General features: G+C 36.3%; 2 protein-coding genes across 2 annotated transcripts; one reads left to right on the top strand and one right to left on the bottom strand.

Moving 5' to 3' along the window:
- Positions 1–215: 215 nt before the first annotated feature.
- Sym (symplekin scaffold protein) lies at positions 216–14,237 on the bottom strand. Its single transcript, XM_088265124.1, has 13 exons — positions 14,037–14,237; positions 13,720–13,913; positions 12,288–12,483; positions 11,861–12,054; positions 10,282–11,783; positions 9,069–9,320; positions 7,866–8,057; positions 6,954–7,060; positions 6,753–6,858; positions 5,645–5,763; positions 5,414–5,560; positions 3,267–3,485; positions 216–568 (listed from the first exon to the last, which is right to left on the bottom strand). The coding sequence occupies exons 1-13, from the start codon at positions 14,085–14,087 to the stop codon at positions 473–475; spliced, it is 3,375 nt and encodes a 1,124-aa protein (XP_088121250.1). The 5' UTR covers positions 14,088–14,237; the 3' UTR covers positions 216–472.
- A 2,069-nt stretch (positions 14,238–16,306) lies between these two features.
- Positions 16,307–17,806, top strand: mRpL14 (mitochondrial ribosomal protein L14). Its single transcript, XM_088265039.1, has 3 exons — positions 16,307–16,423; positions 16,604–16,798; positions 17,466–17,806. The coding sequence occupies exons 2-3, from the start codon at positions 16,606–16,608 to the stop codon at positions 17,732–17,734; spliced, it is 462 nt and encodes a 153-aa protein (XP_088121165.1). The 5' UTR covers positions 16,307–16,423; positions 16,604–16,605; the 3' UTR covers positions 17,735–17,806.
- Positions 17,807–18,365: the final 559 nt, after the last annotated feature.

Below are 18,365 nucleotides of genomic sequence, written 5' to 3' on the forward strand. Positions count from 1 at the left end.
AATGTTTTTCTTTTTTAAACTTCGCAAAGGCATTCTGCAACATTTTTAATAGGTACATTTATACACATATCGCTCACTCCTTTCAACAACGAATTTTCACTTCCTCATAAAAAAAAATATTTTGGGGAGACAGAAATTGTTGAATTAAATATTTCTATTTTTCTTAATGACTCAGGAGTTCAAATTTACCCAGTTTGACTGAAATAAAAAACACATTTGTATTTTTTGCTGTTTATTTTATCTTATAAAAATAAAACAAATAAAACGATCGAAACGATTGATAATAAATTACATAAATCATTCATTTACGTCAAACGTAATACAACGTAATCCATGATAATTAGAATCGACTCTTTTAGTGCCATATATTTGGGATAGAATTATCTAGAAGGGCAATCGCGCTCTTCGGCACTAAAACAGTCGATGCATATAAAACAATGTCAAATTCAATTCGGCTATCTTTAAGTTTCAGCTATTCCATCCCCGGAGGTAGCGGTTCCATGAAATTGAGGTTTTCCGGAAGGAGTTCCATATTTTCCGGAGGTGGGACTCCAGTCGGAATTTTACTCTGGAAAAAAAATACAAATATTAAAAAAATAATTAAAGCCAAGTATCTGTTAAATCGCAACTTTATTTTCTCTAAACATTTTACGTAAATGATTTTTTTCTTAAAACATTGCATTGAAAAAATAAGTTTTTCTTCGAAATAATTATACGGTTTTGAAGAGAAAAGAGTTATTATAAAGCAAGGAATTTAAAAAAATAAAAACCTATATATATTCTTTAAAAAAAAGTATCCAATATAAATTCTTGAACATGTCAAGCCCTGATCGGGGCTCTGCGCATTCTGATTTGAACGCTTGAGATCTGGGCCTTAAGAAATTCAATTTGAAAAAATTAAAACATTAATTATAATATTATAACTTTGTTATACTATCTACTAATCACTAGGGACTGATTTTTAGGGACTACTTGGTTGTATATTTTTATTTTTAAAAATACTTTAAAAAGTTCTTTATCAAACTACTACATATTAGTTCATTCAAACCCTTATCCGCACCCTAATGGTGCATAGGGCACTGCATCATAAACACAGTGTTATCTTGATCGTTGTTAACGCATGAAGGAAAGGTGATCAGCCCTCCGCTTCAGGAACCAGTCAAGGGTAATATTGAATAAATATTAGGGTGAATTAATCACTTATATCTATTTGACCCCCCTGGGGATCGAACCCGGGACCTCCAGAACGGTAGCCGAACGTGCTGACCATTACACTACGGAAGCGGACGTATTAGTAGTCAAACTTTATCAAACTACTTACTCTTTATTGTTAGGGCATTTTCAAACTGCTGTTAGTAGTTTAATAATGCCCCAACAAAGCAAAGCAATTGTCACGAATTTCATTTTTATGTGATTTTAAAAATAAAAATATACAACTTAGTAGACCCAAAAAATCAGAGTTTGATTTTAATATTTAAAATATAAATTATGGAGCTCTACAAATCAAACTTCAAATCAATTATTATATATTAAGGACCTTGCCATGGTGCGATAAACCATTAAATTAACATTGAATCAATTTGATGCAGTGCCCTGTGCACCATTGGATGCAGACAAGGATCAGCAGAAGTAATAACAAATAATTTACCAGTTTGTTAAATTTTAACCTCATATTTGGGGAAATAGCGGATGTCGGTAAAGGAGATGGAAAGGATTTCAGTTGTGTAAGGTGCGGGTGATTCTGAAAATATTAAAAAGGGTTCATTATTTGCGGTAAATGCTCAAAAGCTTTTTTTACACACTGTTTTGATAGTGACGCTTATAAGCATTCTATTTGCTTACTTTTGGTAGAGCGTGAGACACCAAAAAACATTGTAAAATCAGAGTTGGGTTTGCGGTTACTTGTGATTATTATAAGACCTTAATTAGGGTCCGGGTTGATGAAAAAACAGCCCGACAACAATGTGTTAACACACTTTGGACTGGAAAGGTATGTCTACCCGTTGGGTCAATTGATGCTTAAGGACGGGAAGAGTATTTTTACCTTCTGCGCCGGCCTCATTTCAAAGTCAAAGAAGGAATTGTTATAAGTTTTTATATGAATATTGTGTACCAATCTAAACTATATGTACACAATTATCAAATCCCGTCGCCAGCGGTCCGCAGGCGTAAAAAAAACCTGTCTGAAATGTTTTAATGGAATATATCTCTATCTACAACATTTTGAGTGTGTCCAAATACTTGTTCACAAATCTGGATTATCTCCAATTATAGGAGTATTTTTCATATTATTTTTTGACATTTCATCAAAGATGAAGAAGAATACGGAAGTCTGGGCATTTACAAGGCTGAGTATTTGGACACACTCAAAATGTTGTATATAAATTATCTGGTCAAATTATAAGCTTAAATGATAAAAATGAAAATGATATTTTCTGGCGTTTCTCATGTGTGTGATTACAATCCAGAATTCGGACCTCACATACTAATAAAAGAGTTTCTGCTCAATAAAAAGCTTCTTTTCATTTCACCAATAGATGTCTCTAGTGAAGTTCTAGTGATTCAAGAACAATGTTTCAAAAATTGGTTCATATATATATAGAACTTCCAAGAATATGAGTAGTGTGGTTGTCAATAATGGGTAAAATTGGTGAATGTTACATGTGTGTAAAGTGATCACTTAAAGCAGCCTATGACGGTGGTCAGCCCCGTAAATGCCCAGACTTCCATATTCTTCTTTATCTTTGATGAGATTTCAAAAAATAATATCATATCTTCATCCCCCAAAAAACAGATTTTACGCCACCATTTCAGCGACTTTCTTGATGAATGTAAATAATAGTAATAATAATTTGGATAATTTGTATAGCGCCATTTTCGTATAATACTACCTCAAGGGTGCTTATAAAGACATGGATAATAATAATTATAATAGGGTGATGATGATAATGATATACAAAAAAATAAATGGATTAAAATGTCGTCAATTATTGACAAATTAAAACGCCTTCCTCTTGATCCCATGGGCTGGAGATGGCCAAGGTGTTGGGCAGGACGCCTTCCTTAGCGATAGTCGTCACGTTGGAGGGCAGCTTGTTGAGCTCCTCGTCTTTGTGGACTTCACTTTTATCCTCTTTTGCCGCCCTTCCGTGGTCCGACATGATGTAAACCTATTATTTATGTCACCGCTGCAGCCCCATCGGAGCTGTTATAATATATTCTATGGAGTACAAAGGGTTAAGATCAGGTTAGGTCAGGTGGCTGACCTCCGTTGTGACAAAGTCAGCCAGGATGGCGGACACGTGGGGCAGGGCCTCGGGCAGGGCGGGCAGCGCGCGCTGCAGGGCCTGCACCAGGTCGGGGCAGGTCTCCAGCGCAGCACGCAGGGGCGCGGGCGGCAGGCGGCACAGCACGCCGCACGACTGCGGCTTCAGGCGCTGGCAGCACTTCACGAACCCCTCCCAGACCACCTTCTGCTCCCAAACCTGCGCCCATACAGACACCAGTCAATAGGATGCCGTGACAAGCAAACGCATTATGATACAGCAAGGTCTTGTCATTTAACCGGTTAACTGCCAAAAGCGTGTTAAGACGCATAATTTTCGGTGAACGGAGCGCCGCTTATGCAAAAATTACGTCTTAAGATGCGCCGTTTTAAATGAGCTTTTACTAAAGAAAATCAATTATTTAAAATGTACAAATATATTGAACGCATAATGACATCTATTGAGAATATCTTTGCATACTTAGAATTGAAACAGAATTTGTTTTTACCACTTTTAACGTAAATTAAAGAGAGCTTTGTCGTCGGATCGACTAATGGCGCTCAGGGTTTTCCAATAATCCCCGAGTTGCCGTCACTGCCGAATCTGATGACAATGATTTTAGTGTCGATTCTGATAATTTTTCATTTTTAATTTTTTTAAATCATAGTGTGTGTGTGTGTGTGTGTGTGTGTGTGTGTGTATACTTTTAATGTTAAACTAACATAAACAATTACTTTTGACATATAATTTAGATTTCATATTATCTATGACAAATTTTGTGACAACCCTGCATCATGAAGAATTAATTTTATGATTATGGATAAATGACTGCATGACTGACGCACTCTTCATTTGTTTGGTAAGTTTTATAAATAAATGTTATTACACTTTCAATAACGATATGTTTAGAAGGCTTTATTTTTGTCGTAAATTTCGCAGCGTGCTGGGTACCGCTATACATATACCTACCGGCAGTTAACCGGTTAAATTATCATAGTCAGATCAAATTACAGTTAGAGAATAAACTATGTGGAAAAATATGTATGGTTGGTGTTTTTTTTTTTATATTCATATAAGTTGGAACCACTTAATCTAGTACAGTACCGTAGAACGGGGCTACTTGAACTTTGATGTGTTACTTGAGCCCAGTACAAAAAAAATTAAATCTGTATTTGGTTTACAATAATGAACGTATCGACATGATTCATCGTTTCCCTGACAGGTGACACTTATTGTCACGATACTTCGATCGATACCCAGATCTAAATATTTTTTTGTACTGGGCTCAAGTAACGTATCAATGTTCAAGTAGCCCCGTTCTACGGTATTTAAGTTTTGTACTGACATTTCTTGGTGGAACTGCATTTTTTATTAACCTCTATATTACTAACATATTGATGAAAAGGTTGTACCCTGCAGAGTGAGTGTTTTTTTATATGAATATTAAATTTTAAAACTAAATTTTTCAATTGTATTAAAACACTTGAATATACCACTTTAATGAGTTTTATTTATATATACGACTAGTTTCGACTAGGGAGGCGGAAGGGGGAGGCCTTTGTCCAGCAGTGGACCTCAACGGGCTGATATAAAGTTTTGAAAACGACAGATGTTTTCATCTTCTGGTACAAATTAAAACTAACGAACAAAAAATATATTTAAGTGTATATATAGGTTAATTAATAAAGGGAAGGGAGGGGGGTTAAAGAACAAGGTTTTTTGTAAAAGGAAACATTGATAATAATGGTGACGTATTTTGAAACAGTATATTATTAATTAATGTTTTATCTGAATTTAAATTTTTATTCATGACTTGACCTTTATTTGTAACAGAGTGTAATAATTTAAGTGTATGAGAGTCAAATGAGTGGTTAATAAATGTCATTCCACAAAGTTAATGTCGAATCAATAAATAATATAAATTTTTAAATTATTCATCAACATTTGTATAACATATGCCACGCACATAATCAATAAATATTGTCAATTTGAAATAATGACTTCACCCAAAACGTAAAACTGTATGATAACTGACCTGGGATTTTATGGCCCCATGTTTGGGGTGGTACGCACGATGAGGTTAATATATCTATAATAACAATAAAACTGCAAATAAATTATTGTTTTTAAAAAATAGTTTGTTTTACCTGTCTTGAAATGAGGACATGCAGAATGTTGATGACGAGGGACGTCAGCTTGGTTGGGTGCAGGGTCAGGGCTTGCAGAACTGATCTCATCAGGAGCACAGGAAGTTGGGGTTGCTCCACCAGCTGCTGAAGGACTGATTCCAACACCTGGACAAACAAAATATTTAACAGATTTTTAGAGAGAATAGAGAGAGAAAATTCTTCTAGTACGCGGTGTAAAGATGTACTCACGTCGTGCGAATAAACCTGCTTTTCCGAAAAGCACAAGGAGGTGGCTTTGATAACGAATTTCAGCTCCGCTTTTGCCGGATCAATAAGATGGAGGGCGATCAGCAACTCGGCCGGCGTCACTGTAAAAAGAGTCACCAAAATGAAAATCTAAAATTTAATAACGTCATTAATTGATTCGGCAGTCACTCTGTAAAACACAAACAAGTCGCTCACTCCTTTCAACAACGTCATATATCAAAAATCGTCAATTTTCAGTTGTGCATGTTTTCGGAATGCCCAGAAAGTATACTATATCCCAGCAAAAGCAGCATGTTTTTACTTATTTTTTTTTACAAAAATGTTCATAATATTAGTATATAACCACTCACTGATTATTTTTAACTTAATATTTACCCGCTACAGGGCAGAAAGTGTTGTTTTCGCATTTTGAAGAAAAGGTATTGTTTGATTATTTTTTTAAATATACTAAATATTTTTCAAATGGAGAAAAAACATTCAGGTGTTACCTAAAAAGATCTGTTGAACAGTGAAAAGTTTAATAAGTGGCTTCATATTTATTTTTAATTCATTTGAATATATTTTTAAACTTTAAAAACGATCTCCTGAAAAATCAACTTTTATTTATATATGACGTTGAAAGGAGTGAGCGAAGTGATGAATAGTACTCTTCCATACACTAGGACTCCGTTGTGCATTGCTTTTTTAACTTCCGCTGTTAGGCTTTTGTTTGCTACAACTAGTGTCAATGAGCCATTTCCTACCATTCACTCTCCTTTCTATATAATTAGCAATCAAATTAACAGTGTGTTGATCCGATGCAGTGCTATATTGGGATAATATATTGTATTAACGCAATTCAGCACCTTAATACAGATGCAAGACTAGCAAGTTATGCAATGATTATGTTCAAATGTTATCTATGAATATCACTTAAGTAAGTACTTTTTTGGTATGTTTTATCGACATCTAATATGTTGCCATTAGTTCCATTACAATTTTTCACGGCAAATATCATCTAGCATCATTTTTTTAACATTGACCTTTGCTTTAGCTTCGTTATAACTGAATGGTTTATCAAAATACCAGAAATATTGTGTATAATACTTACCAGGTAAAAGATGTTTATCATCATTGTGGATTCCTAATAATTTGTTAAAAACTTCTTTAACAACTATCGGATTCAACTTTATTAGTTTGGGCAAGGCAGACAGTACCTAGAATGCGACAAAAGTGCACATATGTATTAACTGGACAAACAATAATAATATTTAAGTAAACCCATAAGTAGCCTTAAAACCCATAATGTTACCTCATGTTTAGTGAGACCATTGATGACAGGAATGAGGAATCGGACATCGGACACCCTCTTGGCGTACAGGTCCCTTACTTTGTTGACCAAATGTTGGGAGGGAGCAGCTAAAATGATAAATCAAAACATACATCATTTGAGATTCAATTTCATACAATAATATAGACATATGCCTAATTGAGTGTCAAATTTTCAGTAGCAGGCGGCCCTCGAATTTCGCAATTAATTGACCCTGAAAATGTGTGCGAAAGTAATTCATTCGAACCCTTATCCGCACCCCAATGGTGCATAGGGCACTGCATCATATAAACACAGTGTCATTTTGATCGCTAACACACGAAGGAAAGGTCCTCCGCTTCAGGTACCACTCCAGGGTAATATTGAATAAATATTAGAGTGAAAAAATCACTTTTATTAATTAGACCCCCCTCTGGGAATCGAACCCGGGACCTCCAGAACAGTAGCTGAGCGCGCTGACCATTACACTACGGAGGCAGACAAAAAAAAAGTCATGTGAAAAAAAAACAACAACAAAATGGTGAGTATTTACAGTTATATATTTATTTACAACATTTTGGGTGTGTCCAAATACTTGTTCACAAATCTGGATTATCGCGTAGGAGTTATCTTATACATTTTTGACATCTCAACATAGATGAAGAAGAATAAGTCTGTGAATTTACAGGGCTTACGACTGTCATAGGCTTGTTAGTCCCGTAAATGCCCCGACTTCCATATTCTTCTTCATCTATGTTGAGATGTCAAAAAATAATTACAAATAGGTATCAAACTGTGGTAGGGTGGGTTCGAACCCAGAAACTCTGACTCAAGAGTACGCGACGCTAACCACGGAGCCACAACCTGACACTACCTATTCTATCAGTTTCTTACTTGCGGCAAAAACCAACTTACTCTTTTCGGTCAGCAGGTGTATAATTCTGGTGACCAGGGTTTCCACGCCCTTGGGACACTCCTCGATGAAGGCCAGTAGAGTCGGATTCTCCGGGCCCAGGATGTGGATGGGACCCTCCAGAAGCCTCAGGACGCAGCGCTTGCCTTCCGCGCTCGCCCCGGAATAGGCCCGACAGAGATCATTCAACAGCTCTGAAAATATATTACAGATTCATTACAAATACATATTACAAAAATTCAAGAAACACAATAGATTCAAGAATTTTATATCAATCATGATTTGTCACATAGTTCATTTTCTAAAGAGGACATCACTAAATCCGATAGATCTTTACGTCCTTTGGCCTTATAAATTTTTGACAACTGCATACTCTCTTTCGCACATTCTGTTTCCAATTCAAATCTTTCTTTTTTAAGTACAGATGTCTAGTCAATACACTTATTTCTTGTCTACGCTTAGTAAATAACCATCGCGCCGCTCCACAAAGGTAGGCAGAGAGAATAGAACCACACACCACTCTGTCTTTGCAAACATTCTTCGCCTATTCCACGTTCATGCAATCTCCTTATACATACCCGCCAATTATTTTAAGTCCTAACCTGACCGCTTTCAAGTATTTGACAAACCTGATTTTTTCTCAGTCGTCCTCTGCTCTTTTTTCCAACTACATTCGCCTCATATATTTGTTTTACCGTTCTTTCCTCACTCATTCGTTCCACGTGTCCAAACCATCTCGACACACCTTTCTTAATTTCGTTGATAATGCTTATCTCACCTTTACATCAATTCTTCTTGTCAAGTTTTCTAAATAACAGACCACTAAACCTGATAGATCTTTATGCCCTATTACCTCAACAATTTTTGTCAACTGCATACCTTATTTCGCACATTCTGTTTCCAATTTAAATCTTTGTATTTATGATTTTGGCATTCGCTTTGTGGTAAGACATGATTAAATTATACTTGTTTTTTACCACTTGAGTTTTGTATTTTGACAACTAGTTTCTGAAGCTACATATACTTCCATCTACGGGTTTGAATATAAACCGTTTATATTGAAACCCATAGATGGAAGCTTTTGAAACTAGTCATTAAAATATAATACTTAAGTGGTAAAAAACCAAGTATTTTATATATAATTTAAATCTTTGTACATTGAAGTTAAATTTATGGTATTTTAAAGCAAGGTCTTATTTATTTACCTTCGTTATATGGCAACAATGACAGGTAAAGTTGCAGGCACACTTTGTACAAGTCGTCGTTCCAAGCCGGACTGTTTTCCGGTCTTCCAATTTCACCGTCAAAGAGATCTTTCGGCGGCTCCGGCAGGGCTATGAAACCGAGGTACAGATTCGCATGCTTGTCTATGGCCTTCTTTACAGACTCGTTGTTCTGACGGTATAAATAAAGAGCCCGTTCGATAGCCGCCTCTCTAATCACTGAATTATCATGAACTGCAAAAAACAAACGATATTAAATCTCCAACAAGGAAAAGTTTAATTGAAATATGTGAATTTTTCTGTAATTGAAAACCACATTTTCTCTCTTCAAGAAATATCATTAACCAATGAATACCAGTGTGGCGTTGGAATATTTCTTTAATGATTTGGCATTAACATTGTGGAATAAATGGCAATTTAAGTATAAAAATAAAAGTTATATTTTCAGATATATAATTTATATTTTAACTTGCTGCTGAGAAAATCTGTAGTTCTCGAAACTAGTCATGTTTAAACGAATAAACTAATAAGTGGTCTTATATAAGTCTTATTTAAAAAAAATTATTTGGGATGTTTTCACCCATCAGGAATGTCAGAATCAATATAACAGTGCACTACACGGAATTTTACCGTCCGGCAGTCCGGTTTAAAAAAATCAAAGCGACTACGACAGTTTAGCGTGATGGAATTTACGTGCAACGTGTTCACGCACCGATAAAGAGCACCGATCCGAAGAAAGATGGACAAAAGCACGAGCCAATCCAAGCCAATCATCAGTTTTATATACTGACTGACGTGCCGGACGGTAAAATTCCGTGTAGTGCACAAACACGCATGCTCTACATATTAAAGGGTTTTTAAGATTCCTTTTATATTATTTATTTATATTTCGTTTGATAATGCCCTAACTAGGCGAAACAATTGTCACAATATAATTTTTATGTGTTTTTGTTAATAAAATACAACTTAGTAGACTCAAAAAATCTGTGTTTTTAAAAAATTAATACATAAATCCTTTTATATTCTTATACAAACCCGAAATATCAAAAATTCATTAAAAGAATTGCCCTTTGTCGCTCTATATGAATGTGAATTTTAAGAAATAGTATTAGTATTTGCTTACAATGAGCAGTGAAAAGGTATAATTATTATTTTTGTCATAATTAAATACTTAGAAAATGTAAACAATACTTACTGGTCAGTGGTAACAGAGCCGCAATGTACTTTGTGGCTTTGGGAGGCTGAAATATGACCAAGTCTCTCAATAAATTCAGACCGAGTAGAGTTTTGCCTTCTTCGGTGCACGTATGTTTCAAAAACAAGATGGCGTCCTCGGTTATAAGGGGCGCTTCCAAGTACACCTTCTTCAACAACGACTCCCTCAATATCTCTTGCGAGGGGTCATTCAACTCTACGATGTTAGTGATCAGAGCGCAAATCAAATTGTTGTAATTGACGCCGGATTTGTCGGTGTATTTTCCCGTGCTCATCAGGGACCGGTTGAAGCCTTGGACGAAAGTGTATTCCTCGTATAACCAGGAAAGGGCTAGATCTATTCTCGTGACGATATCGTCCAGTATAAATGTGAGAATGGTCTCGCGTACTTGCGGCCCGTACGAAGCCGCAAAGGTCGCGATGACCTTTTCCCTGATATGAACTTGGCCGCCGTCGGAGGCCGCGCGCTCGGCGTTCAGTATCCTCTCGACGGCTCCGATCAAAAGTCTCTCTTTCACTTCTCTCGGAAGAGGTTTGGTGACTTCTTGAAGTTTAATAGTTTTGACTCTCTGCTTCAGCTTGGGTATGGTGGGAGTCGGGGGACACAAGAGCTTCTCCTTCTCGGCATTGTTCAGTATCTCTCGTTCCCTGGCGGCCTCTTGCGCCATATCCTCGTTTCTCGTTTCTTCCATCAGCTTGGAAACGGCGCTCTCCATCCGTTTCTTGGTGGCGATCTTCGCGAGGGCGTTCTTGAGGCTCTGTTCTTCTTTCGGATCGGGAGCGACGGGCGCTTCTTTCGCGGCATCCTCTCGAATTATCGCTAGTAATAGTTTACCCAGAGCGGGTATCTGCAGGATGCTGCCGGACTTGGAAATGGGTTCGTACAGCTTGGTGAACTCCGCCGGCATCTTGTCGGGGAGATTACTCATCGTCACGACGACCAAGTTGATAACCGAGTCGATGTTTTGCAAGCCATCTAGCAAATGTTTCTCGGATAGAGCGGCCCGGTCCGCCTCGGGTTCCGGTGTGGGATCCGTATAAGCCGACGCGTCGCTCCGGTCGCTTCCCTGACTGTTGCTTTGCGGCGAATCGATCCTCGCTCGTTTGGCGGAAAAGTCCGGATTTTTGAGATCTAACAAGCGCTTGTTTCTCTTTTCCCTCGGAATGACCTTGGCGATTTCCTGAGGAGTCATGCCCAAGTCGAGCAGCATGTGCGCCAGCTGCGGCAGCATCTCGTTGGACGACGGGTGTTTGATGAGAATGAAGATCTGCATTTTCAAATGCTTTCTGACAGAGTTGACTTGCGATTGGGAAAGCGTAGGGGGGAGGGTGTTGTGAAGTTCTTCGAGGGCTTGAATGACTTTAGGTAAGAATACGGGTCGGGTTTTGGCGATGTCGCACAGTGCGGTCATGCAAGCCATCAAGTTCACTCCCGATATGTGCTGGGAATTGTGAAACTTCAACAACAAATTAAAAATATGCCTGAAAGAGATGAAAAACGTAATTAAAATATTACATTTATATAAACATAGTGTAAATTATAAATTGATTATGCTCACATGGATTCATCTTCCAAATTCTTACGATGCGCAAATTTTAAAGAAACAGGAACGTCGTTCAAAGAAAAGTCATCAACTATTTTTTCCGCATTTTCGTCGGCATATGACTGCATAATGACAATTCCCGCTAAAAACTTTATGGAATTTGTTCGGATTCCTTCGTTATCACTGTCGACCATATTCAATATTTGCAACTGAAATTTAAAGAAAAATGGTATGTCATCAATCTTAGTTGACATTTTTATTATTAAATACTGTCGATATTGCGCAAAAATCGATTGTGAAAATAATACTAATACTATAAAAGCTCCAAGACAGACTTGCACTCGGGAAATATTTAACAAATTACAGCTCATGACAGTAAAACAACTATTGTTATTTTTAAACCCTTATCCAAACCTAATGTTTCAAATTTAGAATTATTTACTTTTAAATCGTTCAACAACGTCCAAGTATTTTCCATGTCCTCGGTGGTGACTTTGGAGGTGCATATCCAAATGAGAGCATTCTTGTGAACAATGTTAGCGGCCTGTATGACTCTCTTTTGCACAACAACACTGGAATCCATGATGAGTAATCTCAGCGGGTGGATCAACTGCGGTAACAGCATCGGCCTTATTTTGCTGGAAATGCAAAAATGCGTATCGTAAATAACTCCTAATTGTAAATAACTCTCAATCATAACACCTAATCGTGAATCGTGGGCCCTCAAAGTCAGCACTATGAACTGACTAAAGGCATTCGAAATGTGGCTACATCGAAGAATGCTGCGCACTCCATGGACTGACATGGTCAGCAACACAAATCGCTCACTCCTTTTAAGAACGTCATAAATCAAAAAACTTGATTTTTCAGGAGAACGTTTTTTAAGTTTAAAAATATAACACAATGTATTAAAAATAAATATCAAGCCACTTATTGAACTTTTTACTATGCCACAGATCTTTTTAGGTAAAACCTTAATGTTTTTTCTCCATTTGAAAAATATTTAGTTTATTTAAAAAAATAATAAAACACTACCTTTTCTTCAAAATGCAAAAACAACATTTTATGCCCTGTAGCGGGTAAATATTAAGTTTAAAATATGCCGCTTTTGCTGGGATATAGTACATTTTCTGGGCATTCCGAAAACATGCACAACTGAAAATTGACAATTTTTGATTTATGACGTTCTTGAAAGGAGTGAGCGAAATGTGCTCCAAAGAGCAAGAGCAGGGAGACAGTTGCTAACTGATATCAAGGTCCGGAAGGAGTCCTATTTGGGGCATGTGCTGAGAGGAGACAAGTACGAGCTATTGCACCTAATCACAAAAGGCAAAATAGAGGGTCGACGAGGTGTGGGCAGAAGACAGATCTCCTGGCTCCGGAATATAAGAGATTGGACGGGGATCAGGATCGTCGAGGTGCTGTTTGGAGCTGCCCAAGACAAGGACAATTACTCTCAAGTGATAGTCGACATTAGGGGGACCTGACATGACACAAACAGAAGAAGAAATAAATCCAATTTGTCAAAAAACTTTAATTATTATAAACAATAAATATGAATGTGTATTTTACATCACGTCATTAATTACATAGAGCCGTTAATTCATTGAAACTCACAAAACCTCAAAAGTTTGCGGGTAGTATAGAAAGGAAAGGGTAGGTAGATGTAAAACATACATCACAAACGCCAGACTAATTGAAAAAAAAATATTTCTCTAATTAATTTTGCAATTGACGGGAATCGAGCCCGCAATGGCAGTTTTGCAGTCGAATGACTACCTAACTACGTCACGGCACCTGTCTTTAAAAATTAAACTTCTTGGGGAAGCTCGGAATTTTACAAAATCACAATAATACAAGTGATTAAACTTTACCATGTTTCTTCGATAAAGCCGACCACCAATTTCCTGGTATCCTGGTTCTTGTCCGAGCTGTAGAGCAACACATTTTCCAAGTATTTCGGAAGGAGTTGTGGGCCTTGGTAAATCAAAGTCTCCTGAAGTTTCCTCAAAAGGGCTTGTTTCCCCGAATTGTCAGCGAAACCGAGCTCATTTATCCACGTAATGACCTAAATAAATACATTTGAATTTATTGAAATACTTATGCCTAAACTTAATATGATTATTATATTTTAGCAAAATAATAAATAAACAATGAATTCAAAGAAAAATGTTTTGACATTTTGCTTAACCTGACTTTCTGTTTCGGAAGAAACTCCTCCGTCAATACTTCTGCCGGACATATTTATTTATGATAATACGGAAACGTTGAATTTAAATCCTGCATTCCATAAAGGGTTTAGGTTTTAGTTTATATTGCAAATATAATTACAATAATAACGCGGCAATCGAGCTCCCCGTTATTTACGAAATTTGACAGATTACGATTGCCCATAGAGAATATGAATGAAAAACCTAGAAAGTATTTAGATTATACCATTATACCTACCTACAATTTTTAATAATTAATAGACAATTTACCGTTGGAAAAAAAACAAATGGCCTTATTTCGCCATGCTGTAATAATATGATAGCAGTAATGACTAGTGATCTCGGGGTTGTATACCTGTACCACACTAGATTGTGTAACATATTTACTGCTAATGATTCCCCAGTCATTATTGCTATTTTCCTTTTCCAACCATTATTCCTGATCCCTTTCCTCGAGGGGAACAAAGTAGGTAAATTATAAATTGTGTTAAATAAATCGTTTCGTAGAGTAGCAATTCAGACGATGCGTACATATTTAAAATAAAGTATAAAAATCAATATTATTTTTGACATCTCATCGAAGATGAAGAAGAATATGGAAGTCTAGGCATTTACAGGGCTGACGACCGTCATAGCCTGGTTTAAGTTATCACTTTGCACACGTGTAACATTCACCAATTCTACCCATTATTGACAACCACACTACTCAAATTCTTGGAAGTTTTATTTATGTGAACCAATTTTGAAACATTATTCGTGAATCACCAGAACTTCACTAGAGACATCTATTGGTGAGATGAAAATAAACGAAATAAATCCTGTAATTGGAGATAATCTAGATTTCGTAAACAAGTATTTGGACACACTAAAAATGTTGTACATTAAAATCTAATTTAAAATCATTTTTAGTCAATTATGGTATTGTATAAATGATTTTAAAATGGATTACAAACTTTATAAATAACTAAAAACTACCTAACTACCACACTGCTTCCCTGCAAGGATAGGTAGAATGATAAGAATGTCATATCACTGTCTTTGCAAACATTCTTCGCCTCTTTCAAATTCATGCACCTTCTAATCCATATCTGCCGATTATTTCGACTCCTGGCCCAATTGCTTTTAAGTATTGAACATACTTAATCAAGCCATGCCTTCCTCGGTCTTCCTCTGCTCCTTTTTCCAACTACGTTTACCTCCGTTCTTTCGTCGCTCATTCGTTCCACATGTCCAAACCATCTCAACACATTATATTTTTTTAAAACATTGAAGCTGTTCATCATTTATTTAATCATTTTTACAACTGGTAACTCTGGGTTCGACTCAGGGGGGGTCGACTCGTAAACGTCAGATTGTTCAAAAAACGACCAGAAATGACGAGACACACTAATACACTAACAAAAACACCAAAACGGGAACGAAAAATACGAGATATAAACAAGTTGTTCAAATATTTCAAATAAATATAGCCAAACTATGGTTATAGACAATTATCGATAGAAAAATAGAAATCCGTATATGAAGAACTTGATAATATTGAGTATTATGTCAAAGTTAAAGTTAAATTTTGCGTATGAAAGTGTAGTTTTTCTTACTTGACACGACGCTCCCTTGAACTTCTGCAGCACCCCCCAAATGCAAAAAATTTAAAAACGCCTAGCCAGACTTCCAAAACGCCCACAAAGGGGTGCTGGCACCCCCGTTAAGAAACATAACTTCAGAAAGTGGTGGGCACTCCTTCCGCCCTTTTAAAATATTGTATTTTCTAGAATTTAAAATATAATATAGTAATTTGAAAATTCTATCGTTTTTGTTTTTGTTGAAAAGCCTTATATTTATACATAGTTTGAGATAATAATTTCAAAAAAGTTACCATTACCATTTACCATTGTAAGGCTGAGTTGATTAACCATTATTAATCGCCTGAACTCTTTTTATAAATGTCGCGTTTTAGCCGTGACCTTTCTATTTTTGTTTACACTGAAATAAATAAATTTAGATAGTGAAATATCTTCTTTGTAATATTAATATTATAATTTTTAAAATATGTAATACAACAAATTTCAATATAAATACCATTTAACCTGAAAAATGAATGATAAATATTTCGGCGGGTGGATTTGATATTCAGCCGCGGCGAAGTCACGCCCAGCCGGGAGCTTAGTACTTCTAGCCGTTTACGTCACTTCCGGCCGCTGGCGAATATCACTTCCAGCCATAAAAAATCGAGGTAGTTGGCGGTCTTTATATAAATTAGTTAGTCTGTGGTTCGACTGTCATACAAATTTTGTGCACATAACCAAAAAAACTTGTAAAAGAACATATACTAGCGGCTTTTAAGTTGTTTATAATTGTATAGAATCATCAGGTAGCCTATATATAAATTTCTAATGAATTCACGCCACATTATTTTTTTGTGTTTTCGTTACTTAAAAAAAATACAATGTTGAGGTTATAATTGGTATTTTTTGTATCCATATCACAATCGAAGTTTTTCGAGTAGCTTGTATGCGTAAATAAAAAAAAAATGTTTGTTGTTTACTTACAGAAATGGCTTTTACATCTGTTTTTGCAAGACTATCAGCACCCTTAAAATGTTCGACTTCATATTTTCATACTACGACTATTTGCAACGAAATTCGATTGCTATCCAGGTTAAGGGTAGTAGACAATTCAGAAATCGGCAAAAGAGCTATGGCTGAAGGCAAACCGCCCAAATGCATTCATGTATACAACAAAACAAGTGAGTAAAAATATATATATCAATTCTAATACTATATTACAAGTATAAGTGATTTTTTCACTATAATATTTGTTCAATATTACCCTGGAATCACAACATTGTCCGAAGCGAAAGGCTGATCACCTTTTCTTCATGTGTTAATGATCAAAATAACACTGCGTTTATATGATGCAGTCCCCTATGTAACATCGAGTGCAGATGGCGGTTTAAAAAAAACGTTATAGTTACCGTAATCCCCTAGCCATTGCCACTATTCTCCTTTACTATTCTACCACCATTGAATAAGACAAAGATGGCCACCATGCAAGAAAATTAATGAAAAGTCTAATGGTCAGCACGCTCGGCTACCGTTCTGGAGGGTCCTGGGTTTGATTCCCAGGGGGAGTCAAATAAATACAAGTCAGTTTTCACTCGAATATTTATTCAATATTACCCTGGACTGGTACCTGAAGCGGAGGGCTGATCACCTTTCCTTCATGTGTTAACAATCACGATAACACATTTATTTAATGCAGTGCCCTATGCACCATTGGGATGCAGGGATAAGGGTTTGAAGCAGGTTCTTGTATGGGCATCAGCTATACAGATATGCCTATTTTCTCTTTTTTACTTTCTCTTGTCTCATATAACTTTCTATAGCTTCCAACGTAATGTTTTTTTTTACTAGGGGTGGGTTACCTCGGTGATAAAGTCTTGGTTGCCATCAAAGGACAGAAGAAGAAAGGTATCCTCGTCGGCTTGAAGCAGATACAGCATCCGAGCGTTCCCAAGTTCGACAGCAACAATGTGGTCCTCATTGATGATAACGGAACTCCAATAGGCACACGCATCCATGTTCCTATACCGTCCCTGTTAAGAACCATCCTCAAAGAAAAGACTTTTGCGAAAGGGGCAGACTACACCAAAGTGCTAGCCATCAGCAGTAGATTTATATAATTACCTTATTTTATGTTATCGTAGATTTATTAGTTGATACTATGTATTGTTTAATAAAATAAATAAAAAATGGTGGCTTCTTTTCATTGCGTATCAATCCAGACACAAATTTAGAGTTTAGCTGCTGAAAAGTGAAAAGAATTAAAACAACGCTTAGACGTATATATGAAGCGATTATTTATACATTATTTTGCATTAAATGCACTCGGCTTCATTGGATTCTTTTTCTTTATTTCTTTTTTAAAAAAGAGAAATACATATTTGTGTTTTTATTATTTACAAAAATACTTCAATTTCATACAACATATTTCTGTGAGCCTAAGCGTCTCATTATAAGAAATAGGTATCAAAATGTGGTAGAGTGGGCTCGAACCAAGATACTCTGACTCAAGAGTCCGGGGCAATAACCACGGGACAACAACCCGACAAGTCGACAAGATTTGTCAAACAAAAACTTTTGTGTAAAACTTCCCAGTGTAATGTAGCTAAAATGTCAGATCAAATCTCATGTCTTCTCTAATGCAATTATTATGAAAGATGAGGTAATAATTCAGGTATGCATTGTAGTTTGGATGTATGTGAAAAGATGATAAGCTGTTCAAGAAAAATCTAAAAGTAGATAATATTATGT

Source organism: Brachycentrus maculatus, unplaced genomic scaffold (genome assembly GCF_059751285.1).
Source record: "Brachycentrus maculatus isolate JH-2025_06_01 unplaced genomic scaffold, ASM5975128v1 h1tg000242l, whole genome shotgun sequence".
Classification (NCBI taxonomy): Eukaryota; Metazoa; Arthropoda; class Insecta; order Trichoptera; family Brachycentridae; genus Brachycentrus; species Brachycentrus maculatus.

Bases quoted from the DNA above. Each gene is read 5' to 3' on its own strand.
- Sym (XM_088265124.1), bottom strand. From the start codon at position 14,087: ATGTCCGGCAGAAGTATTGACGGAGGAGTTTCTTCCGAAACAGAAAGT. The intron at 5,764-6,752 runs GTAAGTATTATA...CTCTTTTTACAG, and splicing joins TGATAAACATCTTTTACCTG to TGACGCCGGCCGAGTTGCTG. The intron at 569-3,266 runs GTCAGCCACCTG...TTTTTTTTCCAG, and splicing joins CTGACTTTGTCACAACGGAG to AGTAAAATTCCGACTGGAGT.
- mRpL14 (XM_088265039.1), top strand. From the start codon at position 16,606: ATGGCTTTTACATCTGTTTTTGCAAGACTATCAGCACCCTTAAAATGT. The intron at 16,799-17,465 runs GTGAGTAAAAAT...TTTTTTTACTAG, and splicing joins TCATGTATACAACAAAACAA to GGGTGGGTTACCTCGGTGAT.